This window comes from Trachinotus anak, unplaced genomic scaffold (assembly GCF_046630095.1).
Source record: "Trachinotus anak isolate AG129_WGS33_773 ecotype Australia unplaced genomic scaffold, CSIRO_AGI_Tana_v1 ptg000004l, whole genome shotgun sequence".
Classification (NCBI taxonomy): domain Eukaryota; kingdom Metazoa; phylum Chordata; class Actinopteri; order Carangiformes; family Carangidae; genus Trachinotus; species Trachinotus anak.
Window position 1 is genome coordinate 4,926,234 of NW_027273855.1, and position 25,891 is coordinate 4,952,124.

The 25,891-nt window shown below is 40.7% G+C and overlaps 1 protein-coding gene across 3 annotated transcripts in view; it reads right to left on the minus strand.

Annotated features, from left to right (window-relative positions):
- Positions 1 to 25,891, minus strand: part of mtor (mechanistic target of rapamycin kinase) — a 90,600-nt gene that overhangs the window by 61,098 nt on the left and 3,611 nt on the right. For 2 of the 3 annotated variants that reach the window (XM_071475405.1, XM_071475404.1), the window contains exons 5-27: positions 25,657 to 25,857; positions 25,407 to 25,541; positions 25,051 to 25,326; positions 24,163 to 24,271; positions 23,688 to 23,871; positions 22,830 to 22,958; positions 22,296 to 22,540; positions 20,806 to 21,015; positions 20,142 to 20,347; positions 19,381 to 19,503; positions 19,004 to 19,087; positions 18,593 to 18,769; positions 18,020 to 18,112; positions 17,322 to 17,456; positions 15,966 to 16,095; positions 10,241 to 10,491; positions 10,020 to 10,106; positions 8,166 to 8,333; positions 3,159 to 3,271; positions 2,569 to 2,731; positions 1,985 to 2,077; positions 1,436 to 1,582; positions 680 to 822 (exon numbers count right to left, since the gene is read on the minus strand). In XM_071475405.1, the coding sequence (XP_071331506.1) occupies positions 680 to 822; positions 1,436 to 1,582; positions 1,985 to 2,077; positions 2,569 to 2,731; positions 3,159 to 3,271; positions 8,166 to 8,333; positions 10,020 to 10,106; positions 10,241 to 10,491; positions 15,966 to 16,095; positions 17,322 to 17,456; positions 18,020 to 18,112; positions 18,593 to 18,769; positions 19,004 to 19,087; positions 19,381 to 19,503; positions 20,142 to 20,347; positions 20,806 to 21,015; positions 22,296 to 22,540; positions 22,830 to 22,958; positions 23,688 to 23,871; positions 24,163 to 24,271; positions 25,051 to 25,326; positions 25,407 to 25,541; positions 25,657 to 25,857 (3,602 nt within the window). The remainder of the gene's footprint in view (positions 1 to 679; positions 823 to 1,435; positions 1,583 to 1,984; positions 2,078 to 2,568; positions 2,732 to 3,158; positions 3,272 to 8,165; positions 8,334 to 10,019; positions 10,107 to 10,240; positions 10,492 to 15,965; positions 16,096 to 17,321; positions 17,457 to 18,019; positions 18,113 to 18,592; positions 18,770 to 19,003; positions 19,088 to 19,380; positions 19,504 to 20,141; positions 20,348 to 20,805; positions 21,016 to 22,295; positions 22,541 to 22,829; positions 22,959 to 23,687; positions 23,872 to 24,162; positions 24,272 to 25,050; positions 25,327 to 25,406; positions 25,542 to 25,656; positions 25,858 to 25,891) is intronic. The other variant, XM_071475406.1, reaches the window with a different exon arrangement.

Genomic DNA, 25,891 nt, shown 5'->3' on the forward strand with positions numbered 1-25,891 from the left:
CTGGCAGATCTCTCAAGCTACATTAGATTGGATGGGTAGCATCTGTGAACTGTCTTTTAAATGCTGCTTGGTAAACTCAGAGTGGGCTCTCTCATAGGCCTTATATTCAAAATGGCTTCCATCAAGCCACTCCACCGTAAAGGACTGATTGAGGCAGCTCTGCTGAGATGGTCATCTTTCCAACAGGTTCTGTTGGGTTCTAGGTCGCCTCACAGTCTTACCCAGTTGCTCGGTTTGAGCAGACAGCTAACTGTAGGAAGAGTCCTACTGGTTCTTAAAACCATTTCTACTTCAGTATTATTGAGGCCACTGTGCTCCTGGAAACACTCCATGCCTTGCCACAATTTATTGCAGAGCTCTGCAGAGAGTTCCTTTCCGTTTAATTCCTATTTACTTTTGTAAATGAGAGTTTTTATTTTTAATAAATTAGCAACTTTCTAAAAAGATGTTTTCACTTTGTCATTATGGATTACTCAGTGTACATTAATGGGCAAAAAATGTCCATTTTATCCAAATTAAATCTACAACACAATATATCCTCTCTGAAGCCACTGTGTGTGAATATTTTTAGCTGCTGTGGTCTATCTCGAATGTGGAGCATTACAGACATGAGACAAGAAAAAAAAATAGAGGAAGGGGGAGGAGGTGAGCTCAAGGTACTGTGACAGAAGTGGTGTACCTGGCAAGAGGGATGTAAGTCTGAGCCAGTGACCAGCATGATCTCAAGGCCGGAGAGGATGACTCCTTGAGCAAGACAACACTCAAGCGCCTCAGCCACTCCAGCCAGTCATCTTTGGACACCTTCCTGGCAGCACCCCAAGCCTGCGAAGAGACATAGGTCATTAGTTTCACAAGTCACTGGGAACTACGTGGGAGCAACAAGTTTCTCCAGACCTGAGTGTCACAGGTAATGTGTGTGGGATGATCTGGCTGAGATGCAAAGATAAAAAAAATGTTACTGGTCATCAAATGCTCCAAAGAATGGAATAGCATTCTTCCAAAAGTTTGCCTTATTTGGTATTTTGATGATGTTGGTGGAGAGTGCTGTGTCAGTCTGCACGTCAGTCTCCCAGTGGTATTCAACTGGGCTGAGATCTGGTGACTGTGAGGGTCAGTCATAGGCATATGATTTGCATCATTTTCATATTCATCAAACCATTCAGTGACCCCCATGCTCCCTGTATGAATGACTCTGCATTCATTGTGTTCCTCCGCTCATTTGTTCCGGTTTTTCCTGTATTTTGTCCACAGTTTAGTTTGTTGGTCTGTATGTCATCCCCACAAATAAACTATGGGCTTGTTTACCAGAGTGTTTACAGTACACAATCTCTTCATTCAACAACTTATGCAGGTGAAATAAATACTGGACTTCTTGAGTGTTTCCACTCGCTGTGAAAATATGAATCAATAACTCAATAAAATTGTCCCTTCTGACCTTCTGCAGTGCCGTAGTGCTGACATGAAGCTTCTTCATAGGCCCCGCCTCCACTGGCCCGCTGACCAGAGCATCACCTTGGTTACCACGAAGCTGGCGATGTTGAAAGATTAGAGGGTCCTCTTCCTCCTCTGCCAGAGTGTAGCCCTATTATGACCACAAACACACACACAGGCCACACACACACACAGCCCACACACAGACTAACTGTTGAGTCATGCATCAAAACACGCTTTGTGAATGTAGGAGTGAATTTCCTTCCTGAGGGATAACGGTTGATAAACACACCATGGTAATGACTTGCTTATGGTTCACTGCACATAGAGAAAGTGTTGTTTATTTATTATTATGTAATCTATTGCTGTTACTCTGCGTCATGAAGAAGTAATATGTTTGCACTTGACTCAGCAAGAGTCAAAGAATAATGAACAGATGCTCATGAATTCAGGAGACATTCAGGAGAAGTTAGAAATGTATCAAGTCAATTATCAAGTATCAATTGGTTTACGAAGTATTTGAGAAAAGCTGGATATATTAAGGGGGACTGACCTTAACAATGCGACATATGAGTATGTCATAACGCTGGTGGTTGATCCGGTGTTTCAGCATCACTTTGTTCACCATGGGAATGAAGATCTGGTACTGAAAATAAGAGGGAAGGGAAGCAGAGTAAATAAAAGGGTGTATGTGGGCTTTATGTGGTTTAGTCTTGCTGCCTGTTTCCCCTCATCATGAGCCAAATAACTGAGTACACTACATTTGTATCTAACCACCATGAGTCTCAGATCAAAAGCTTCCCCTGTACATTTGTTGCCAGGCGTGGCTGCACGTGGACTGGTGGCTGGTGAGGTTAGGCCTGAAAACCATAGGATGGTTTTGGGATATGGGAGGGGAAGGTTCAGGAGGAAAGAGGGGGGGTAAATGTGACCTCATCCACTCTCATAAACACCACCCCCCGCCGTCAAATGGCCAATGACATCAACAGTCTGGCAGGAAGTAATAAAAACTGGGGTGCAGGGTGGGTGGGGGGTTACTGAAATGCTGTTCTTGTGAAGCCAGCAGTAGGGAGACTGGAAGTAGTCTGCTGAATAATAGCTATATCTAAAGTGAGCCCTGGGGACAGCTGTAGTTACTTTCTTGCCCAACTGGAACACAAGGGATGACAGGGTGTCCATCGAGGTGGAGCGCAGTTCAGGCGTGCTGTCAAGTGTCCGAACAATCGGGTGGATAATGCGTGAAGCGTAGTCTGTGAAGTCCAGGGACTCTGTCAGCCGGTCAAGCGTCTCCAAGGCAACCCTGATCCACAAAGAGGAAAAACAGATAAGCAGAGGACACTCAGTTTCACGTTAATATTAGTAAGACACAGAGACAAACAGGGACATGGCCTGCTCTGAAGGAATTTTTAAAATCAAGATGAAGGTATTTGAAAGGTTGAGGTTATTTGCTAGCTATATAGCTAAGCTTCTTCTATATTAAAGAAAACACACATAAAATTGTTGTGCTGTAAATAACTGTACCAATAGAATCCAGCTCTTCTTTCTAGTATCACAGTGTAGTTTCATTTTTTCCAGTTCTGTGGTGCAAGTCTATGACAATTAATCAGATTTAAGACATAATACATCTAAGTTATTGAGGATTCCAGTGAGAATGGATTTTAAATATTAAACATTAAATCTGAAACTACAGCTACATGAGCACAGGGATGGTCATGTGCGGTACTGACTTGCGGGCCTGCAGGGGCACATCAGGCGCATCAAACAGCTTGACAATGGGAGGCAGCAGCAAGTGGAGGTAGTCGTCTAGGTTGGCACCAAACAGCTGGATGGCGTTCAGCAGCTGCAAAATGAAGCATAGACTGCTCAGTCCGACATACTTAACATGAGCGGTTCATTTTAATGAGCTTGTTGTGGCTAAATGGTTTTCTTGAGGAATTCTAAAAAGGAAGCTGGGTGGTGTTTTATTTCATCAAGGTGCTGGCACACATCCTAAACTTTTCCACAAAAATTCTACATTACTATGAGTGAATGAATAACCAGATAACACAGCTCACAGACCATAAAATAGAATACAAAGTGCATCAGAGCCACAAATACAGCATATTTTAAAAACAAAACTCCACACTGAAACACATGGCAGCGGGCTGCTGGGCCTGCAGTCATATAATACACTATGTGACATGTTCTGTGTAATCTTGATGTCCCTGGTTTGATTCCCACTGGTATCTCCCTATCAATATGCAATCACATATCACCCCTAACATTATATATCATATATATATTGAACCCTGATGTATAGTGTTACAGTAAGTGATTTTGGGCTGTCCCAATCCAAGGCTAACAACGTAAGAGAAACGCAGTGTGGTCAACTATACAAAACTGAAGTCCAATGACATGTTGAACTGGTAAGATTGCTTTAAGACACACAGTGTAGGTAACCCAACCTAACCTAACTAACATGATTACTTTCCTCTGAGAGTCTGATGTTAGTCCTTGCCAGTTAAATGTATGTATCATTTATTTATGTCATCAAGATGATTAAAATCAGTAGCACAACTGAGATGGAAAACAAATGGAAGTTTATATTATGATCATGTTTCCTGTGCAAAGGTTCATGATATTCTAATGGTTTCATTGCTAGAGAGCACAGGCACATCTATCAACTACCCATATATCTTCTTGTTTCAATTCCAAATGTGGTAAAGACACTGATTAAGGATGAATGGCAAAAAATGTTCCGCCTACTTGTTTTCTGTACATAAGGTGACTTCTCGTCATTGAGTGTGACCCTCCCCCATCATGATTAGACAATATAATAAGGACAACACACACAACAATTTTTCTGAGCACTGTGGAAACTCTTCATGTAATTTCTAATGGGGTGACACCAAATCTGATTCTGGTGCAGACATTTTGGAGCTGTCATGACGCAACAGTCTGAATGTATAGTTCTAAAGTTTTGAATGCTGTTTCCAACTAGCCAGCTAGCTCTCCATGACACATCTTAAATAAAAATTTAACTTTGTGGTTGTTTTTTCAGAAGGTTTCTGGGCGACCCAATAACTGAGAGGTTTGGGTGCGTACCATATGAGCGCAAATGCTCTTAGCAGGGAAGTCGCCTGTAAGACTCTTTGCGGCATGTCATTCCCCCTCTCTCTGTCCCTCTCCAGTTACTCTCTACTATCCTATCAAATAAAGGCACAACATGCCCAAAAAATAAAAAAAATAAGGTTTCTGTAGTTTGGTCTAATGTTCAAGCCTTCTTGTGTGGGGCATGTGTGAGCAGCGTGTTGGTCTTGGTGGTCTTAAAAGGATGACGTATGTTGCAGCCAACAAACCCACCCCAGGCCCCAACGCACACCATGACTGCTTCTGCACTTTCCCCGCACCTCCAACCCCACGTCTGAATTGCACACGGCGAGACAGCAGGAAGCTGAGGTGGAGGTGTACGTGTGTGTGTGTGTGTGTGTGTGTGTGTGTGTGTGTGTGTGTGTGTGTGTGTGTGTGTGTGTGTGTGTGTGTGTGTGTGTGTGTGTGTGTGTGTGTGTGTGCGAGTGCTGTGGGGTATTGGTGGCTGGACAGAAAAAGCTCCATAAAATGATGGAAGTATGTTTTTCTTTTCTTCTACTTAGGACTAGAAGGTAACCCGATTCCCAGGTCCCCCATTTCATGACCCCCATCCTGTGCTTAAGATTATGCTCCAGACCCAGTTATAGACTATCCAGACTGTGGGCTGCTGGGTTATCTAATACTTCAGACTGAGGCAAAACTGCACCAGAGGAGAAGGCACTAGATGACCGTGCTCCTTATGATTCTGCCTTTGTGGTCTTCACCCAAACCATGATTTAGGGTTAAAGGGAAAACCCTGACAACTACTGGCAGCAGCTGCTGAAACAGGAGACTGTGTGAGCTACAGGTCTATACTGTCTTTGAGCTGCTGTGTTACAAGTGAACAGCTTAGACCTGAATGGTCTTGATGGATGTTGTCGGAAACCACGAACAGAAAACAGTGCCACATTAAGTTAAACGTGGGCTAAGCTCCTGTGCTTCCTCAAAGAGTGTGGAGTGATGTGAGTAGTTTTTAAACACTTACTCATCTTGGCACTGGTAGAAAATGAAGTTATATCCTCAAACAACAACTGGAATGTGACATTTGATCTTTTCAATCTCATTAGTGCAGTTTCTCCACCAGATTTATGGCACACAATGTATCAATTTTTCTCCATGAATCAGTACAGCTGTCATTAGTCAAACTGAGATGAGTGGTAAACTCTGACCTAAAAAAAAATCTGTTATGTAACACATTGTTTGGGGTCATGTTATACTGTGACGTATATGACCGTTTTATTGCCATTATTAATTATGGGCACTAAACTTAACTCCTCTCTTTTACAGCTACCACATACTTCTGTAAAGATATTTCTTGTTCAGTTATCCATATTCTAGTAAGGACTCAACATGTTACAGCTGTAGATAGCAACTACAAGAACTAGTTGTCTAAGTGTGTGTTACCCTTTCCTTTACATCTTGATCAGGGTTTGTCTTGTTTGGAGAATTCTTGAGGCTCAGTCAGACTGAATCCGCCTGGCAAAATTTATTTTATGTGGCGTGGCTAAAAGCAGGAAATAATGCACCTTGGGCTTTACACATGAACTAGTATACAGCAGCTATCATTGGTAGTATGCTCATAGCAGCATTTTATCAAACATTTAAGTCATTAACCTCTGTCACCACCCGGCACCCACTGGAGCCAAACAGCTCCCTTCTTCTCTGCTGTTTGTATTATTGCTGCACAAACAATACTTGCTGAATGAGAGGTCAATGGCACCCTATTTCTCAGACCAGCTGGATATTGGGTAGAGTCTCACAACTGTGTGTGTCACAGTTCAATTAGACTCAACTCTGCACAAAGCACCGGAGGCAGGTCAAAACACAACTAGGATTGAATGTCTCACCCTGTTCCACAGAAATAAATTGTTACATTAGTATTTAAAAGGTACCATGTCAAGAACTTGGATTTAAATGGTGTTTAAATTCAGTGTTACTCACTGAAACATCCTTGAGGCCGAACGTGTCCTCAAAGCATTAGAAACTGCACTGTTTATATCCAGGTTAAAGATCCTAGTAGGCAGTCACCTTTTTTCTTGCCTTTACTGGTGAATTGCTTGGAGCATTACCACCACAAACTGCTGATTAGTGAAATAACATTACACTGTCTGCAGGAATGTGTGTCATGCAGCCCACCTGCCCGCGCCTCATACAGGAACACTCATAAAAACATTGCTCTACAGTGCTGCTAGTGGTCAAACCCTACACAGGCCACATTCAAATCTCAAACGTCAGTATTCAAACTTGCTTTTCTGTTGACAGAATTAGATAATTGAGCAGTTACATCAGATTACTATGGTAATTAAACTATTTGCCACAACATACTAAGATCATTCCATCAACCTTTTTACTTTGACTGTGACTCATCAGGTTTCTGCATCAACAGTTCTCAAACCTCATCCTCCCTGCTGCAATCTGATGTAAACATGGGACACATTTAGAAAACCTCCATTTTTTTCAAGGGAATATCAATTGGGTAATACACACAGCATTTTGAGTTCAACAAAGAAAGTTGTATATTAAAAATACTATACACAAAATAGAGGAAGAACTGATATAATCCACCAGATTTGCAAACAGTGAAGAAAAAAGTATAAGGAGACTCTGACAGTCTCTGCTTTTATTGACTAGATAGATAAAATAGATGCTTAGCTATTTACTGGTTGATACAAATAATTATCAAACATATTTAGGCAAGACTGAGCAATTGCCAACTTCATCAATTAGAAAGAGAGATCTAAATTATATGGAAGACAACATTAAGAGAATGACCACAATGTGAATGCATTATTAAAAGTACACACTGGGGTCTCTCTGATGATGATAATGGGCATGGTGCAACAGCAGGCAGTTTGGTCTCTTTTTATTTCAAGTATGTTCAAATGAGTCAGTTTTATTTTTATTTCTGGTGCAGCTCTGCACTCTGCTGAGTAAGCATTCACGGCAGCATGAACCCGTTTCCAAGCAATATTTTTTTATTTGTTATGGCTCTGCTGAGAGCTCTGAGAGCACTTTGTCCAAGCTGTTCCAGCTCTGTGACCACAATTTCAATTTCAGCCTTTCTGGATTCATCTCTGCAACTTCTCCATTTGTTGTGTCTTTATTGTTTTCATTTTTCATTTTTCAGTTCAGTTTTTATGTTTATGTTCCTTCTATCCTTCTTCTATTCTGATTAATTGTGTAAAGTTTTCCTGCTGCAATAATTGAATTTCAATGCAACTCACTGAAATGTGTTCTCATTTGTAACTGACATGTTAAACTAAAATGTGTCAAAATTGAAGGCTCACTCTCACTCATTTTTGTGATGATATAAATATCTTGTTTGTGTGAAAATAAATTTACACAAACATTTATCTCTCTGTCCATTATCAATATAAAAAGCATGTTTAACTGCTAAGCAAACCTTTAGGAGCAGTATAAAATAATTAAGACTTGCTATTAGTTGCTATCCTGTATCATTTTGTCCAATAAAGGCCCTGTGGATCATTCCGTTCTCTTCCTGTTGGTGTTCACTTCAATCACAGACTGTAGGAAGTTTATGGACGTTACTTTAGCCTGGTGTGAGGCAAAAATTACACAGCAGGACTGGAGATTTCTTCATCTGAACTACACCACCTTTCACTCACCTTGATGGTAACACTGCGCCCGGTGCTGTTGTCATGCATGAAGACACGCAACATGTGTGGGATAAGCTGAGGCAGATAGAGCTTGAACTCTCCACCCAGTGCCACCACAATCTGCTCGATCAGAAGGATGATGGTGTTCTGCATGGGGTTGTTTGGCGTCCAGTACTCCTACAGCGCAGAACATATTATGTTATTAATTAGAACAACATCAGATGGAGTATTTTTTCCAATATTGATGAACTAAGAACCTCTGTGCTGGCTTTCTATAGCACACAAGTGGATTACAATACTATGAGTCAAATGTACAGAAGTTCAGATCATGATTATCCACATTCCCACTAACCTAATGCTAGGTTTCAGTTTTCCAGCTCAAATAATATTTGATGATTAAAAAAAAAAAAAAAGTCCACCTCACTAAACAACAACAGTTAAATAATAATATAAATAATATTCACAGGTCAGTCTATGCAGAGCCTCCAGAAATATGGAGCCTGATCTAAAAAATGCACAAAATGAATACTTGCTAAGCTAATACACAGACATGCCTGGCCTAAATATGAGTGACCTAAATGAATGCAAGTCCAATTTCTGAATATAAACTTTTACAGTATTCAGAGGGTACGTCCAAAGCACTTAGCCAAAGCACTACCTCATCCACCTTGCTCTGATAAAGTGCTGAGGGTTTCTGCTGGTCTGAGGAATTGGGTCAAAATGTGTTCCCATCAATGAGGTGAGTGTGAGAGAGACATTTAGTGAGATTTCCCTATGGAAATACAAATCATTCACGAGCTGGAGGCAGAGAGAAAGAGAGCAGTTTAATCCTAGATAGCGAGGAATGGAGACAATTTCCTGTCAACTGGGACTGACATCACGTCTCTGCGTGGCTTATGACACCGTTTTGGAAAATGTAGGCATGGCCACTGTGTACATTGGCGATAATAACAAAGGAGTTAAGGTGGAGGACTTGAAGTCACGCAATACGTCAATCAGTCAATGGGCCTCAGCTGTGAGATCTGGCGGAGGTGTTTTGTCAGTGACCAGAGGTCTTGAGCAGCCCCCAACTTCCTGCTTTCCCTCCCTGTGGCAGCTGACTAGAGTGCAAGTGAGTGTACATCCTGAATGGCTATTCCAGCCCCTCATCTGGATGCGGGAACTGAGCTGGAGAAAAACTGAATAGATTCTTTGTTTCACTCGCCATTTATTAACTCAGAGGGACCTGAGGCACATTGGTCCAGTTCTCTCAATGACTTTTCTCCAGAAGGAGTTACCGCCATTGCAAAGGTGCCGGTTAACAGCGTTCCTAAATTCTGATAGAAGGACAGTCATTTGATAGCTTGTGCATTGCTATATTATTGTGTGCCAGACAAGCTTGTTTGTGAAAGCACAGGGGCTATGGCTCTAGCATTTCCATCACATCATGTGATAAGAGTGAATGTCAGAGTCATTACCAGTTTTTTTCTTAGAAATGAATTGGGTGTGAGTGGAAATGTACATCAGAGCTGGTCCTCGCACTGCAGCTAGAAAGTACAATTCTTAACAAATTCGGAAACACTAAAAGGGAACAAAAAGTATATTGTCCAAATATAACTAACATGATTTTCTCATTCTCCCAGTCACACAGCCTCTTTAATCTGGATTAGTCCCACAGCACACATGATGTGTATTGCTGTGTGACATTAAGTAAGACTTTCATCCAGGGGCGTTGAACACATTACTCCTAATGAGGAAAGTAGAGAGCACAATTGAGTGCAATTAAGAGTTTGCAGATGTTTGCCTGACTCATAAGAAAATAAGAGGGGCTGGATGATCAGTGTTTAGGGAGTTGGTGGGGGTGGTATTGACACAGTCACTCACTCTGATGAGGGTGAAGATGTCATCCATGTAGGGGCGGATGTGGATCTTCACAAAGCACACCACCATTCCCATCTGCTGGAAGAGGAACTGGAAGACAACAAGAGCACAGACAGCAAAGAGGGTAAGAGACCTGCTTTGTGAATGACTGAATATTAACCAGTGGTAAACAGACAACAAATCAACAGACAGCTTTGTCCCACTAATTCTGTAGTGCTACCTACCTCTCGGATACTGGCATCACAGACCCGGATGACATTGAGGAAAGTGGGCATGACCTGGGGAAGGAACTGGACACACTTGAGGCCAAGAGACTTAAAGATGAAGGTGACAGCCTGGACCACCATAGTGTGGTGGTTAGAAAGTGAAGGGTCTCTCAGGATGCGCATCAGAGTGACGATTGCCACAGCCGGGTAAAACTCATCCAGGGGTAGGTTGCCCATGTTCACAAGCATCTCACTGGTGCTGTAGTCCGCTGGGATGAACAGAAAACAGAGGATTCACTTTGGTTTTTGCTACTAACTAATCATGCAACACCTGCAAAGTTTCACACTCTTGAAGAAGAAATCATTATATATATTGCACTAAACCAATGAGAATGCCACTGGTACTTCCAGCCAGGTACTTGCTACTTTGTCAATTATCAGAGGAAAGCTTTATGGTGGTAACATAAGAGCTCAAGTGCTCCCTTAGCCCATTAGCTTTCAGTCCTTCAAACGCTACATCTTCAAAAGTAAGACAACAGTGCTCATTGCATTCTACTCAACTGTCCAAATGTACAGTGGCAAAAGAAGTTAAGTGAACCCTTTGAAATGATTCCCATTAATGTATGAACCTTTCCTAAAATGTGGTCAGATCTAATCTACAATTATGAACAAACACAATCTGTTTTAACTAGTAAGACACAAATCATTCTCATCCATATTGAAAACACCAGTGAAATACTCACAGTGTTGGTTGGAAAAATATATGAACCCCTCAGCTAATGATCTAAAAGCATGTGAATAAAAACCAACTGGAGTCAGGAGTTGACAAACCTGGAGTCAAGTCAATGGAACAAGGTTGGAGGTGTAAGTTAGTTATACTTTGACTTATAATAAACACATTTTGAGTTTACTATTCACAAGAAGTATGTGCTAATGTGAACCATGCATGGCAGGAAAGAGATCTCAGATGACTTATGATGAAGAATTGTTGATATTAAGGGCTACAGAGTCACCTCAAAGACATTAGATATTCATCAGTCTACACTCAGACAAACTTGAGTTGATTTATTCTGTGGCTACTCTGCCTAGAAGTGGGCGCCCAGCTAAGATGGCTCTAAAAGCACAACACAGAATACACAGTAAAAGAACCTCAGAGTAAGAGCTAAGGCTTGAAGGAATCAGGAATAGTTTACAAATCCAATTCCTGCAATAACTTCATCAGCCTCGCGAATATGTAGGAGTGACGGCTATGCTGTCATGATTCTGCAAGACTATTAGCCAGGCAATCATTCTCCAGTGTATAAGTCTGAGTATATCAATGGTGATTTATGGCATCCCAACCCCCCATACCCCCCCCCCTCCTTTAACCATCTAAATCAACCCCTCCTCTACACACTAAATACAGTGGAAAATGCTTCTGGTAGTGGCTATAAATTCTGACAACAATAACAGGCTGATAGGAGAGGGGAGCTGATGTTGTTGGCTTGTTGCTGCTGGCTGCTTGTCAGTTCTGGCATGAACCTCCATTATAGCACTGGCCAACAAATAAGGATGTTTTTTTTTTTATATAAGTTGCTTCGTAGTAGTTTGGTCTTGTTTAAACCTCAAGAACAATTATGGAAAAAATATCTTTGTTTGCCAACATAAACATAGTACTGTTTCTTTTTTGGGCTACTTTTCATTCTTGTTTTGGCATTATGAGGTACTGCACAATGATATGAGTTCACACAGTTATATAACTTTCAGTCAGCTGCATACCAGAGCACAGGGTGTACATTAACATTACAAATGAGGTAACCATGCTCCACAAAATTTACATTAATCAAAGCTACCTGCTGCCAGATTTATGCAGTGTTTATATTTATAAAGAGACACCCTGTATTTGATGCTTCTAGGGCTGAACAATATGCAAAAAAAAAGAAAAAAAAAGAAAAAAAAAGCTTTAGCAGATATTGAAATTGCAATACAAGTCATGATTTCAGTTGGTATGAATGTTTTTGCATTTAATTTTCTTAAAAAAATTAAATGATGATGATGTGATTTTTGTTGGGGCATGTTCCCTTAAGTCTGGAGAATATGATTTGTAGGCCAGGGCATCTCTGTAGCACCACAACGCTTATGGTGCTAATAACACATTTTACCTTCATCAAAAAAAAAAAAAAAAAAAAAAAAAGCAGCTCCTGTGATTTGGATATTGCACTTGGCCATATTACAATTATGATTATATTCCAATCAATTATGCAGCCCTAGTTGCTAAAATATAAAAATGCATCTGATTGGCTAAATACAGAATATGCTCTATGCCTGAGTGGAAACATCTTTTCCTGAAAAAAAAATTCCCTCTGCCTTGTAGTTCACTTACAACTGAAGAATCATCACAAATTCATGCTGAATGGAAGTAGTCCAAGGCCACAACAATACCAAGTCCTGTATATGCAAACGTATTATAATACTGTTCATCAGGTTCACACAGACACACAAAAAAATCACAGCAACAACCCTAAGGTCCCCAATGGATAGGCCGACAGAGTGAGATTCTATGCTACACAAAATTTACATTAATCACAGTCTGAAGCCCCCTCAGTCAGTTCAGTGAGATTGCTGATTAGTCTTCCAGCTCAGATATACAACTCAATCCAGCCTTCCTGGATCATACTCCATCTTCTCATGCATACCTGAAGCAACAAACCCACACAAACACAACCCCCTTATTTCATTTTAAATAATGCTACTGGCCTGAGCACTTGATAAATCTCACTTTTACCCTAAAATGTAAGATATTGCTGCCATCTGTAACGCACCATTTCAGAATCACTTCAAGTACTGGAGAATCTAAGGAGCCACATGAGGGTTTTGGCAGTCATCCCCAGAATTTACAGAGCATAATTTCTTACTTGTATTTCTTAAAATAAACCAAGCAACAGTGGTGGTCTTTCTAACATTTATAATGCAAATTTTATTTTTAAATAAATGTTTTCCATGACAGACAATGCAAATGGGGTCAGTCTGCCCATTTGTCTATGCAGGGCTACTGAGTTTTACAAGGCATCTGAGAATACACACGTCTGGTATCCAGCATTTCACTGGCCTTCTGCAGGAGTACAGTTTCAGCTGCTCCAGCTGTCTCTCTTCACACTCTGGCCTGTAGACATACAGATTGGCACAGAGCCTATAGGTAAAAGAAGGTTGCTTCTGTGTTGGATATTTTATTCCAGCCTTCACCAAGTCTAGATTAATGATGGTGATAGATGGCTACAATCTGTATCTTTACAACCCACAAACAGGCACCAGTGTAGCTAAGTGAGGCAGCAGTACTCTAGTAATTCAGACTTCAGCTGTGTTGGAAAAAAACTGAAATTTTTCCTCGCCACAATAACAGCTGTAAGAACAGCAACCTACCAGGAAGGAATACACATCATTTCAACAGTTTTATGACCCTGACATTCTGTAGTCACGGGATTGGTCTTGTTTGATGTCAGGTGAGGGCCCAGCTGATGACCTCCCACATAACAAAACACATGCTGTCAAAGATGCTAGTGTTCCAGACACTGACCCTGACAAATCTGCCAACAGATACACAGCCTCCAATCCTGGTCACAGTCCATTTAGTCGGAGAACAAACTGGTAAAACCATTACCATATTGTCCAAGGTCACATACTGAGACGTGTGACTGGATCAGACAAGTGGAGACCTGCATTTTTCATACACAATCCATATGAATAAAGACAGATGACCATTTTATTGTCATCATTCTGAACATTCAAGATCTCCAGAGGATGGCAGCCTTTGTGGCACTAACACTTTTCATTATGTGTTACAGTTCGCTTAAATGTTCCATCCATGGTAAGGTATGTAAAAACCTCTCTAAAAAATAGGGTTTTATATATATATAAATTATATATTACTATGGTTACACAGTCAACAGAGGATGAATCCAAATATTTCTATAATGGCCATTGTCAGGATGACCAGTGGGTTTTTCTACCCAACAACTAGTTTCGCTCCAAAAATCATCACATTGTTATTTCTTTGATGCTGTGGGAAGTAAAGATGTAGCCTCTTTGGCGCCTATCTTAAGACTGTTACCACATCTTATTGATACCCTTTCCTACGTCAAAAACCATATCTACCTGAATTCAGTGTTTTTAGACATTGGTATGTAACAGTTAATGTAGTGGGTTGAAAGTGAGCACAGCAGGAAGACTGATGGGAAAGAATATGACCCAGATGTACAACCTGGTATTAACTAAGTAATGATAGTATTTCGACATGAACGTATCTTTCCATACAAACAGAGCCAAGGTTTCATGCTTTGTTCTGATGGTTTGTGACAAACATATTAGACCAAACAGACTTTGATAGCAATAGGATGATGAATGATTCAGCTGATATGGTTGTACATTAAAGTGTATATGGAGTGTATCACTAATCAATTCTCCCAAATAAAGAGAGTGATGGAGTCGTTTACAATCAGTCTATAAAAACACAGGATTTAAGTCTGCCTAAATTCTGTCCCTTTAAATTAAATGTCTCCAGTAGAGTTCGACCAGTAGTGGATTTTCAAGGCCGATAGTTAGGAACAGGAAAATGATTTTTTTTAAATATCCAATTAATCTGCCTCATTCTGAGATTTAGTTGGGGGCTGAACAGACAAAAACTAAATATTAAATCCCAAACAATGAAGGTTCACACAAATGACAAAACCCAAAGCCATTGTTGCTCATGACTTTTCAAATGCAGGGACAAGACCTCTTAAAATTGTGTTTTGTTTTGAGTGCACAGATCTATAATTTCTCCATACATTATTCATAATGAACTGTAGATATATAAAATGTAAAACAAGCAAGCCAAAAACGTTAATGCCAGAAAGGACTTCATTATTTTATGGAGCCAAATTCAACAAGTCACACAATTGAGGATGTATTCAGTTCCTCTCTTGAGTAATCATATTCAGACCAAAGGAAAACTCTGCTCAAGATTTCAAAGGTGTGTCTAACTCACAGCTCTTTCCTGAGTACAGTCTTGCAACTAACTGAGGGAATTCTGTGTGTGCACATGCGATCACACTCTGGACTGATATTTAAACTTGATTTTCCACAGTTAAATATTGTTTACTTCATTGATGCATAAAACATCTTATATCACTATGGACAGCTGCAGTAGAAAATATCATAATCTGTACACATTAGCTGCATTGTGTCACTCAGTCCTTGACAGCGTAACAAAAAAACACAGGAACATTATCAGTCCAAATGTTACAGAATAATTGATGCAGCAAATTAGGACCAAATGCAAATGTCTTGTTTTACATCTCAGATGCCTTTTCTGAATGACATTTACATTTGATAAATCTTCTAAAATGGCAACTGCTACTTCATAAGTTTTGTGACCTTTAAAAGTGAAGTTGTTTGTTCCAATAAGTTACCTCACCGTCCATCAAGTGTGTTACTGTCTGGGCTGGACTGTTTAAAAAAAATTCCATTATAGTGATTGTTAGTAGTCTAGGGCCACAACAAGTCCTCTATATACAATCTCTATACAATACTGTTCTTCAAGTGCACGCAGCCACAAAAATCACAGCAACAACCTCAAGGTCTCACATAGCAAGACTTTCCATCTGTTGCACTAAGAATTTAATAAAAAACAAATAAAAAGTTAAACTATTCCTTAGTCTGACTCTTGGTGAAACAGCACAACCAAATTTTTTCTAAAACTGATGAGTAATGGTGATCACAAGCATACCTGAGTCCTGACTGGACTTGGATTCAGAGAGACTGACGGCGGAGGCATCTCGTGACTGGTCAATCATCCCGATGTTCACCTTGTGCTTGTAGGGGTCTAGAGCTCCGAGAAGACCCAGAACACGGATGGCCTGTTGGGAGATACACAGCACACACACAGTTAGCAATCTCAACCAGACTCTTGCACTTGACTTTGATGTGTCTAATGTTTAGAATAATTTGCACAATCACGGTTTAAGCATTCACAGGCAGATCGTCCACTAATCTGAAGGTCAGTGGTTCGATCCCCGGCTCCTCCAGTCTGTATGTTGAAGTGTCCTTGGGCAAGATACTGAACCCCAAATTGCCCCTAATGGCTGTTCCATCAGTATATATATGTATGTGATGGACAAATGTGTGTGTGAAAGGTTGAATGTGGCTTCCATTGTAAAGCGCTTTGAGTGGTTGATAAGATTAGAAAAGTACCATAAGTGCAGAACATTTACCATTTAAAAAAATAAGATTTATCAGTTTGTTTTTTTTAAACAGTTACAAAGTTGCCATTGTGTATTTACACCTCTGAGGCTCTGTGAGAGCAGCATATTTATCCACTTATTGGCAAAGTGACGATTATTTGCATCACAATGAAAACTAAATCAAAACATAAGCAACAGAGATGTGGAGTGTGTGGCATGAGTGGTTTGAGAAGCATCTCTGGATGTTACAACACTTTTTTCTGTGCCCACTAGAATCGGAATTAAGTGCTGTAAATCCAGGCTGACCTGAGTAAACAGTAAGCAGAGCCATCTCTCAGGCAAACAAGAGGCAAGTATTTAATGCTTCAAAGACAGATTTAGTGGGATATTCCTTCATTAATTAAGTCAGTTTAAAGTGATACTGCAGGCTATGACACCAAGTAAACAGTAAACCTACAGTGGGCTCACAACTGCCATTGGATAAATAGCCCAACAGGATTTCAGATCTGTTCAATAGTGGAGACCAGGGCCACCAACCATTTGCCATACAGCACACTGCAAGTCACTTTCAGAGCCTCACATAATGAAACGGGCAAGAGAAGAAATTATGACAATTATCACTTACATCACAGCTCAAGACCTTGGAAAAAGTTCCATATAACTGCGTTTAAATATGGAAAATGTGCATAGCCTCATACTGTATGTATTCATGTGATTATAATTCACTGATAAAAGTCAATACATTTAAACAGACCTTTATGTGTTTGCTGTATGTTGACAGGTTAAGGTTTCTAGCCTCATACTGAGTCACTGTGAGCAACAGAGTTGGGTTCACACTGCTGCTAAGACAACTGTGGGGAAAACGAAGGGTTCGGAGCCAAGACAGAGGCACCCGTGCATACCTCTCTCCTGATCCCCTGGTTTTGTTCCGTCTTGAGGAAGTTGAGCAGCACCTCCAGAAGGGAAGGGTACTTGCGGTAAGGCTCCACCACGTAGCCAGTACTGGCAACCTGCTGGCCCAGTGTCCACAGCGCCACCTGGTGGAAAATCAGAGGTAGATTCTCTTTGATCTAAGCCATTGATGGCATGACTCGCAACATTTAGTAATAACTTTTCTTCACATTGCTTCTTTACATCCTTGTAATGAAACAAATAAATATTAAACAAACAACTTTACAAAAGTAATTATATTTTGATTTCATCACATTCTTGCGGTTAATCTTATTCTGTATTACAAGTCTAAATGAAAATTACAACCTTCAATCCTGTTTGCCTGCACCTGCCAACATTTCAAAAGTCCCTTATTTGCCATTGTAATACAGCAGGGCTAATACTGCAATACTTTGACCCTTCCTTTTGTTAACTCCTGGCCCACAACTCTGTTTAAACGGGAAATTCCAGCAGCACAATGTTCTCAAAATGCTTTGTGAATATCTTAAAATGTTCCCAGAAATCATATCCTGCTCTGTTTACTGAAGTACATGTGTATTGACTGTAACTAAGAAATAAATATTTTTCAGAACCCGGAGTAGTGCTGAGAAGAGATGAGAAAAAAAAAAAATAGAACCAGATGAATCTGACAGTCATTTTCTTCACATACCTGCCGTTTGGCCAATGAGGAGGAGTCTTGCAGCATGTCCATGATGATTGGAAAAAGTTCATCCATCCACTTCCTCATCTCGAGGCCACTCACCTGGCAGAGCAGGCATAGAACCAATCAAAAGTGTGGAAATCTCATTATCTGTCCAATTTTCTGTCAATAGGATCTTCAAAAATCGAAAAGGGACTGAATAATTGCTTTGTGCACTGTTTTACATTAAAATGACGAGTGATCCTGTTTAATATGACCCTATCAATCAATACCCCTTATGTGTAGAATTTTGATGTTATTAAACAATTCATCAAATTATTCTGAAGGAAACTTGTTGTTTGAAAATCTGAGCCGTCTCTGTATTGCTTTCAGTCCATTCCTCTGAGTGTCCCTGGGTCAGATTTATCAGGGTAGAGGAATGTTTTTCTGTCTGAAATATTGACTAGTGTTTACTTTGATACAACCACCAGCAGTTACCAAAATCACTTTTTTTTATTCTACACAAAGAGGTTTGTGTAGATCTTTCATTACAAAGCTGGCAAGTTGACATTGCATTTAATGTCCTTCATCTATATTTCCTACATTTTCTTGTGTCTTCCCCTGTTGGTTCGTGAACTGCTGGGCTTCTGCGTCTTCCTGCACTGAGCCACCTGTCAACACTTGGTCTACCTGAGCATCTCCAGCACTCTCTCTGAACTGCTGGGATTGCCTGCCTTTAACTGTGCTTTCCTGACGCCTCTGTGAGGACCATCGCACCACCTGGACAGAGTGGAGCAAGGCACACATCCATGGGTAGGGCTCTAACCTCTACTTTGAGAGAAAGACAATCTCAGATATTTTGCATTGAGACTCAAACAAAGCAATGATGTGCCCAGGGTAACCAATTCTCAGGTTTAATCCATTTAAATCAGCAGCAACTGTAAAGTCAATGTGAAATATATATGTTAATACTGTCCTCACAAAACATCATGGAATTTAAATGTCAATTCTTACCTGAGCCAACTCGCCAATGGTTGCAAGGACACTAATGACTACTCCAGGGTTGGGATCTGGGTCTTTCAGCTTGAGGATAAGAGCCTGTAAAAGTAAAAAGGTAAAGGAGTCACTTAACCCACTGGACCTCAGTGCTGCCCTTAGGTTTCACAATCAGAAAAATGATGTGTCTGAAGAACTCAAGGAAATGACGTTGTAATGGACTTAAGCTTTTACTGGTTCAGGGAGAGTATACTGAGTACACATGATCCTCTCAGGCTGTTAGCTGAGAGGAGTAACAGCCTGGTAACAGCCTGAGAGGAGCATTGTGGAGGTGTATGGGTGTATGAATTTTTACATTCAAACACCTTTACAATGAAGAACTAACAGAGTTGTACCTTGAGGATGGGCTCCATATATGGCCGTATGAGGCGGGGGGCATTGGAGACCAGATGGCCAAGCATACGAGCACTCTGCTCTTTGTTCCTGCCGACACCACTGTGCTCCAACTCCGTCAAGATCTGTGACAAAATTCAAAACAGAGTTAAGCAGAACACACCCCTGACTATCTATAGTTTATTAAATCTTAATGATCTTACATTCATAGTGTACATAATCGTGTAATAGGAGCTGTGTCTGTGTTGTAACTCCCTAAAACCACCAAAAAAGAAACCTTGGTCTTATACTTGGCCTTATGTTGGAATACTTTGGATTTTTAAGCTGTGCATAATACCATGGCCTATTCTGCCCTCTGTAGGTATCTAACTGAAACAACAGAAAACAAGTGATTTTTCAAGCATGGCAAATATGTATCTAAATATACATATTTACATATCTAAATACTTTGATTTAGCATATTATACATTTGTTGAAATACAATAACCAAACTTGAATCCATGTTCATTTATTAATTTTAAAAAAGTCCAAGAATGTTTTCATGATTTCAACTATTCGAGAAACCCTTGAATTTAATGTTGAAGGCAGGCAAAAACTTTAAAAAAGTGCCAATAAGAAGATTCGTGAGGTGGTTTCAGTGTTTTCAGTTCAACAATTAAACACCAAACTCCCTCTTATTGTGTCAAAAAAATCTATACAGGACCTTTAAAACAATTACCCATTAAACAACTATAAAGTGTGCCACCCGTTGTGCCTCTCCTACCTGGATGAGCATCTTGCGTAGGAAGGGCATGACAAAGGCAGGGTTCATGCTGCTGAGGCGTCCAATTGTGCAGATGGCCAGCTCTCTGATCTCAAACACCTCATCGTTCAGTGCAACAAACAGCGCCTGCAAGTTCTCAGCCTGGGCAAGGTGAGCATCAAAACGCTCATCAAGAGATGCCAACACACAGTATCGAATATCTGGATCTGCAGGCAACAGGGACAAGAAAGAAATGTTGACTCTCTTATCACTCTTATTACCTTTATCATCATGGGTCAGTAAAGTTGTTAACAGTTGTGCTGTTTACATGTTGAATGCCACAAATGCTGAAATATTGATTCTTGCAACACTGGGTTCTCATTTTCAGTGACTTTATATTATCAAAAAAAAATTTTTTTAAACAATTCTCAACAAATCAACGTGGTATTACTACTCATTTTCTCCTGCTTTCTTATCAGCTCCCCCAAGGTTATGTTTTCAGCAGGATTACACAAAAAGTACTGAACTGATTAGCACTGAACTTGGTGGAAGGATGTGGTATAATCCAGATCATTTACTATGAATATGAATTGCTTTCTCTGAAGTCTGGTGTATGCTGTTTGAGACTGGCCTTTGGCAGAGGTCGGCACTGTCCGAGTGCCCTTCTACTTCTTTCATGCCTTACCTGGGTCAGTGATTCCAACAACTAGCAGCTTGCTGAGCACATCTGCAACAACCTGCACAGCTGTCTGGCTGACAACATGGCCATTGATCAGGTGGATGGAGGGAGTAAGAAGGCGTGAGCAGGTCCGAGCTGCCTCCATCCGGATCTCCTTGTGTTCACTATTCAGGAAGTGATCGGCACAGTGGCGCACAAACTGGGTGAGGGAGTGTCCTGGTTAAAGACAAAAAGAGTTGGGTGGGTGTTGGGTGAACTACTTTAAGATTTGGAATCAAAACTACTTTTCAGACAGCAGTTTAACAGCAAGTTAGGGCAGTAATGCAGATAATCACCAAACATGTTAAGTATAGTTTTTGCATTTTCAGAATGCATGTATAAAGCTTCAATTAGCAATAACTTGCTTCATCTTGTATTTGTGTCTGCTTTTGTAAACACACATTAGTCTGAGGACTCTGTCCTTATTATCAAGACAGGGCCACTGGGCTCATTTCCAAGCAGTTTGTGATTTGAAAACTAAAACTCGAAGAAGTCTGGTTGTGTGCTGCAGTGTGAGTTGGTCAAAAGCTTATGTTTGCAAAGAGCTAGAAACACTCCATTATCCATAACAATAACTGTTTAGTTATGCATGTGTCACCCCAGCTCATCTTTGCACCAAAAGGCAAACCTACCCACCATCAACAACATGATGGCAAACGACTTTGAGAAGTATTAGTTTCACCCCAGGCTGCTGTATATACAGTGTACTGCTGGAAAATATTAATTTAAGAGTGTTTGTCAATGTTATTTGTGTTTTTGTTTTCCAGTTTAAAATCCCAATTTCTTGTCACTGCCAACATATTACATATGGTGTTGAGAGCCACTGCAGTGTACAGAAACATTAACACTGTTGCACAAGTGCACCCCAGATTCTGTTTATACATTTGTCTCAATTTCTTTTGGCGAAAACTTCTTCAATAAAATTATTCATAGCGACAATAACTCAGTGTGAAAAAGGAATGAGTTAAAAACAGAAAATCAAGTTTGATTGCTGTTTAAAGTCCAGTGCAGAGAACAGCTGGACACACCCATTAACATCTACTCCAGCAATTTCTGCAGAAATATCTTCTTCACCTTCAGCAGCTTCAATCTTATACCTGATGGTTTATGCCTGCAATTTAAAAACACAATGTTTCTTTCCAGCTTCACTGAATGTGCAGTGTGCAGGCAATAATGCTTTAACTCCCTCCCTCCCTATTTCTTTATGATCTTCTGGGTCTGGAATGGCACTACCCAGGCATGAGAAATGGTCATTTTTCTCTACTGACAGAACAAAATTTACAATATGTGTGTGATTAATCAACGGAGTTTGCTGTATTAGAACAAAATTGTGAGTATGTTTTTTTCATTCTTAAGGTTTTATGTTATGTGTGTTTCTTAAGAAATAAATTACAAGAACAAAGTCCTGCTTTAAGCCCATTTTTCTATAGAAGCTGTGTCTTTTTCAAGGTTCTTACCCTCAAATTCAAAGCTTCCTAGTGTGCGCAGGGCCAGTGTGATGCTGCCAACGTCGCTTGCCTCGGGGATGTTTGTGAGGCTTGGTGAGGCCAGCTGGTGAGCCAGGCCTTTAGGCATGCCAGGATGACGCAGCGGCTTGTGCATCAACACCAGGGACAGCATCTTCAGAAGACCGTCCTGAATGTCCTTCTTCAACTGGGGGATTTGACGGCTCAGGTCATACAGCACTGCTGTCAGCGCAGGACTAGATGAATAGGACAAAGTGGACAAACCATCATGAAGTTGACAAACATGAAGACAAGGAAGTGTGTTGTGGTGTGATTATATACAAGCAGGACATAAAATATAACTGTATAAGCAAATGGGATTCAGATTGCTCAAATAAAGGCTAAACAAAATAAATAAATATCATTCAAACTCTGGATTTAAACCTTGCTACATGTAGAGCCCCAGTCCAAAAATCCAATTCAGGCAATGGTAGAACCTTGTTAGTTGAATTATTTAGCACTGTGGCGAAATTCATTCTGTCCTACCTGAGGCCCACTGCCAGCATAGGCTCCAGCAGCTCCTTGATGTCTGGCTGGATGCTGGGACCCATGGCTCTGGAAAGCATGCTGATACAGGTGAACACTGTGGCATCCACCTGCATGGTCTTCTGCCTCCTGCACACACAGAAGACCAGAAAGTGTAAAACATGCACCATAATGATAAACCTCTTTTCATTTCATGGACATTATCCCAACAGTAATTTTTAAACAGGTCCACTACAAAGCAGATACTTCCCAAAAATAAATGTTAGATGTGGTTTTCTATTTTTTATTATTAGAGTCACAATCAAATTAGCCCTTGGAGATTAAGGAGGAGACAAGACAAGTGAACAAATATATTGTAGTAAGACACGGGCTGTGTCCGACACCAGTTCCTCGTTTACTCGCTCATTACTTAACTTCCTAACACAAATTCAACCGAGTGGTAAATATAGATTTCAGACACTAACTAATTGCAGTTTTGCATCATCACTATCAGCCGTAGAGTTGCACAACAGTCATTTTCAATTGTGTAAAATGCACAGCACTGCATTTTGGGATGGTTAAAATAAAGTTGTGGATGTACTATGGACACTACTTTACTACATTTACACACTCAGAACTTGGACACTCAAATAAAATGGTAGATAGTAAATGTAGTGCACCAAATAGTAAATAAGGAGCAATTTCTGACACAGCCAAGAACTATTAAATTACAACGGGATAATAAATGAAAAATCGGATATTTGATATCAACATAGCAATACCTGAATATGAAGAAATATACAGTAAGTAAAGTAAAGTAAATTAAATTACAGTATCTAGAGACTCTGACACAAACTGTTTGTGTTTTCAATTACTGACTTGTGTGCAAAGTCCTTAGGTGGCAGCGCAGCCTTGATGATCTCAAGGACCTTGGTGAGGTACGGCTGAATTTCTGCCCTGACGGCCACCACCAGCAGCCCCAGAGCCTGGAACGCTGCCGTCCTCTCTTTCTCCTTCTTCAAACAGCCTAGCAGGTAGCCCATAGTGTCTGACAGGTACTGGTCTGCACGGTGGATGGAACAACCACAAAACAAAATATTAAGCACCGATGTAGGGCTTTATGTAGGCTGCAACATATACATCAAGCGACTGGGAGAAACTACAAGCAATTTATTCCAGCAAAGCCCACTGACATCAGGACAGAAAAGACCAAAACGTAATGGTCATGATCTCTTCACATTTCTTGCCCATAAGCAGTGCAGACATTGATGGGAAGAATGCAAGGCTGCAAGTTAATGTATCAAAGATGGATTCAACTGGATCTTGGATGACATTCAAACATGAATAGTCCCACCTGTAAAGGTATGTGGCTGGAAAGCAGCCAGACGTGGAAGCAGGTTGAGGATGGTCATCTGGATCAGAGGGTTTTTACTGGTCTTGTATTTCAGCACCCACCGACACACCTAGACGAAGAACATAATAAAAGCTTGTGTAAACTATTACGTGATGCCTCAAAATAGCTCTGGCCTTGTGTTGTTCAACTTGTGACAAGCTAAAGAGCATTACCTCTGATTTAAAATCTCACAAAGTCATAAAAATGAGACAACTCCTGCACATTATCTCGCTTACATTTAATATCTATCAATTTACAACATTCAACCTTCATCAGGTACATGGGAAAGAAATGTCAGGACCACAGAAATTACTTCAACTGGTGAATGAAACACACAACATATTGCCATCCATACGTTCTGTTACATTACATTACGTTTTCTAATGTAACACTGTGCACCCAAAACCAGTTCACTCTAGCCCTCAGTCAGGAGTGAAATACAACACATCCAGTGAGTTGAACAGCAGGTAAAACCTGCATAGTTCTGCAGAGCTTGGAGTCCATTGCAGCATCATGATTATGCTTTCGATATATATATTTTTTTAATTTTATATTTAAACATTACTCCATTACAGCCATGAACAGTTTCCTGAAACACTTTTCTCACTTTGTGTTAGGGGTAGTAAGTCATTCTTTATCATTAAACAAAAAACAAAAAATAAAGTGTTTAGAGTGGGTAGCACAGTGCTGTCCTGGTTGTTGGTGTACAAAAGCTTGGTGAAATATGAAGTGGCATTGTATAGAATTCCTCTTGAGCCATTTTAACACAACCACTGTTCAACAGACTGATCACCTGCCAAAACAACTATTGTTTCCCTGGAGCAGCCAGACCCCTGCTGTAAAATCTACCTGGTCAAAGCGCTCCTCCATCAGCTCACGGCAGTATCTGCTCTCCACCAGCGAGCTCTTGGCAGGTACCGGTGTGGCTCCGAAGCTGAGGAAGCCCTGAGGTGTGCTGTAGCCCAACAAGCCCAGGAGGGCATTTGACTGCTGTGGCTGCACCGACTGGAAGCTAGTGAAGGGTGTGATGTGGCGGGGTTTGGTTCCAAATCCCATCAGCTCCTTGCAGTACTTATCATGGACTAGCTGCTGCTGCGTGATCTCCTCCATCTCCTCACGCATGCGCTGTCATAGAAATAAGAAAGTGAGAGGTAGGTTTTGCTTTTGGATGTGGGGAATGTGTCCACAGTGAAATTAGAACTCACCTCTCCTTCCATACTGCTGATGCGAACCAACTCATTCAGGATGAGAAGAGCACCATGGACCCTGTCGTCACGATTCATTCCTTTCTCTTTGGCCAAAGTCTCATCAAAGCCTTTTTCTGCCTCCTCAAAGGTTTGCTGTTACAGAAAAGATAGAACACTCGTGTGGCCTATTACAAGGATAAAAGTTTACCATTGGCAAGCACGACATATACTGAGGAAGAAAACGAAAAATGTGGCTGGAATTTCCTACTTTGTACCACTGTGGTTTCTGCATTTCCTTGGTCTCCCTCTGTGTGGTGAGGATGAGACAGGCTCGCAGGGCAGACACAGCCCCTTCTCGGATGGCCTGCTTAGGATCCCATACTGCGTAAAAGATGTTATCAAAGAAGGGCTGCACTTGCTGAAAGAAGAAGGTGGGTGCACTCACAGCCAGCTCTCTCAACACCAACACCTGGAATAGGGAGAAAACAATTCTGTGTCTAATT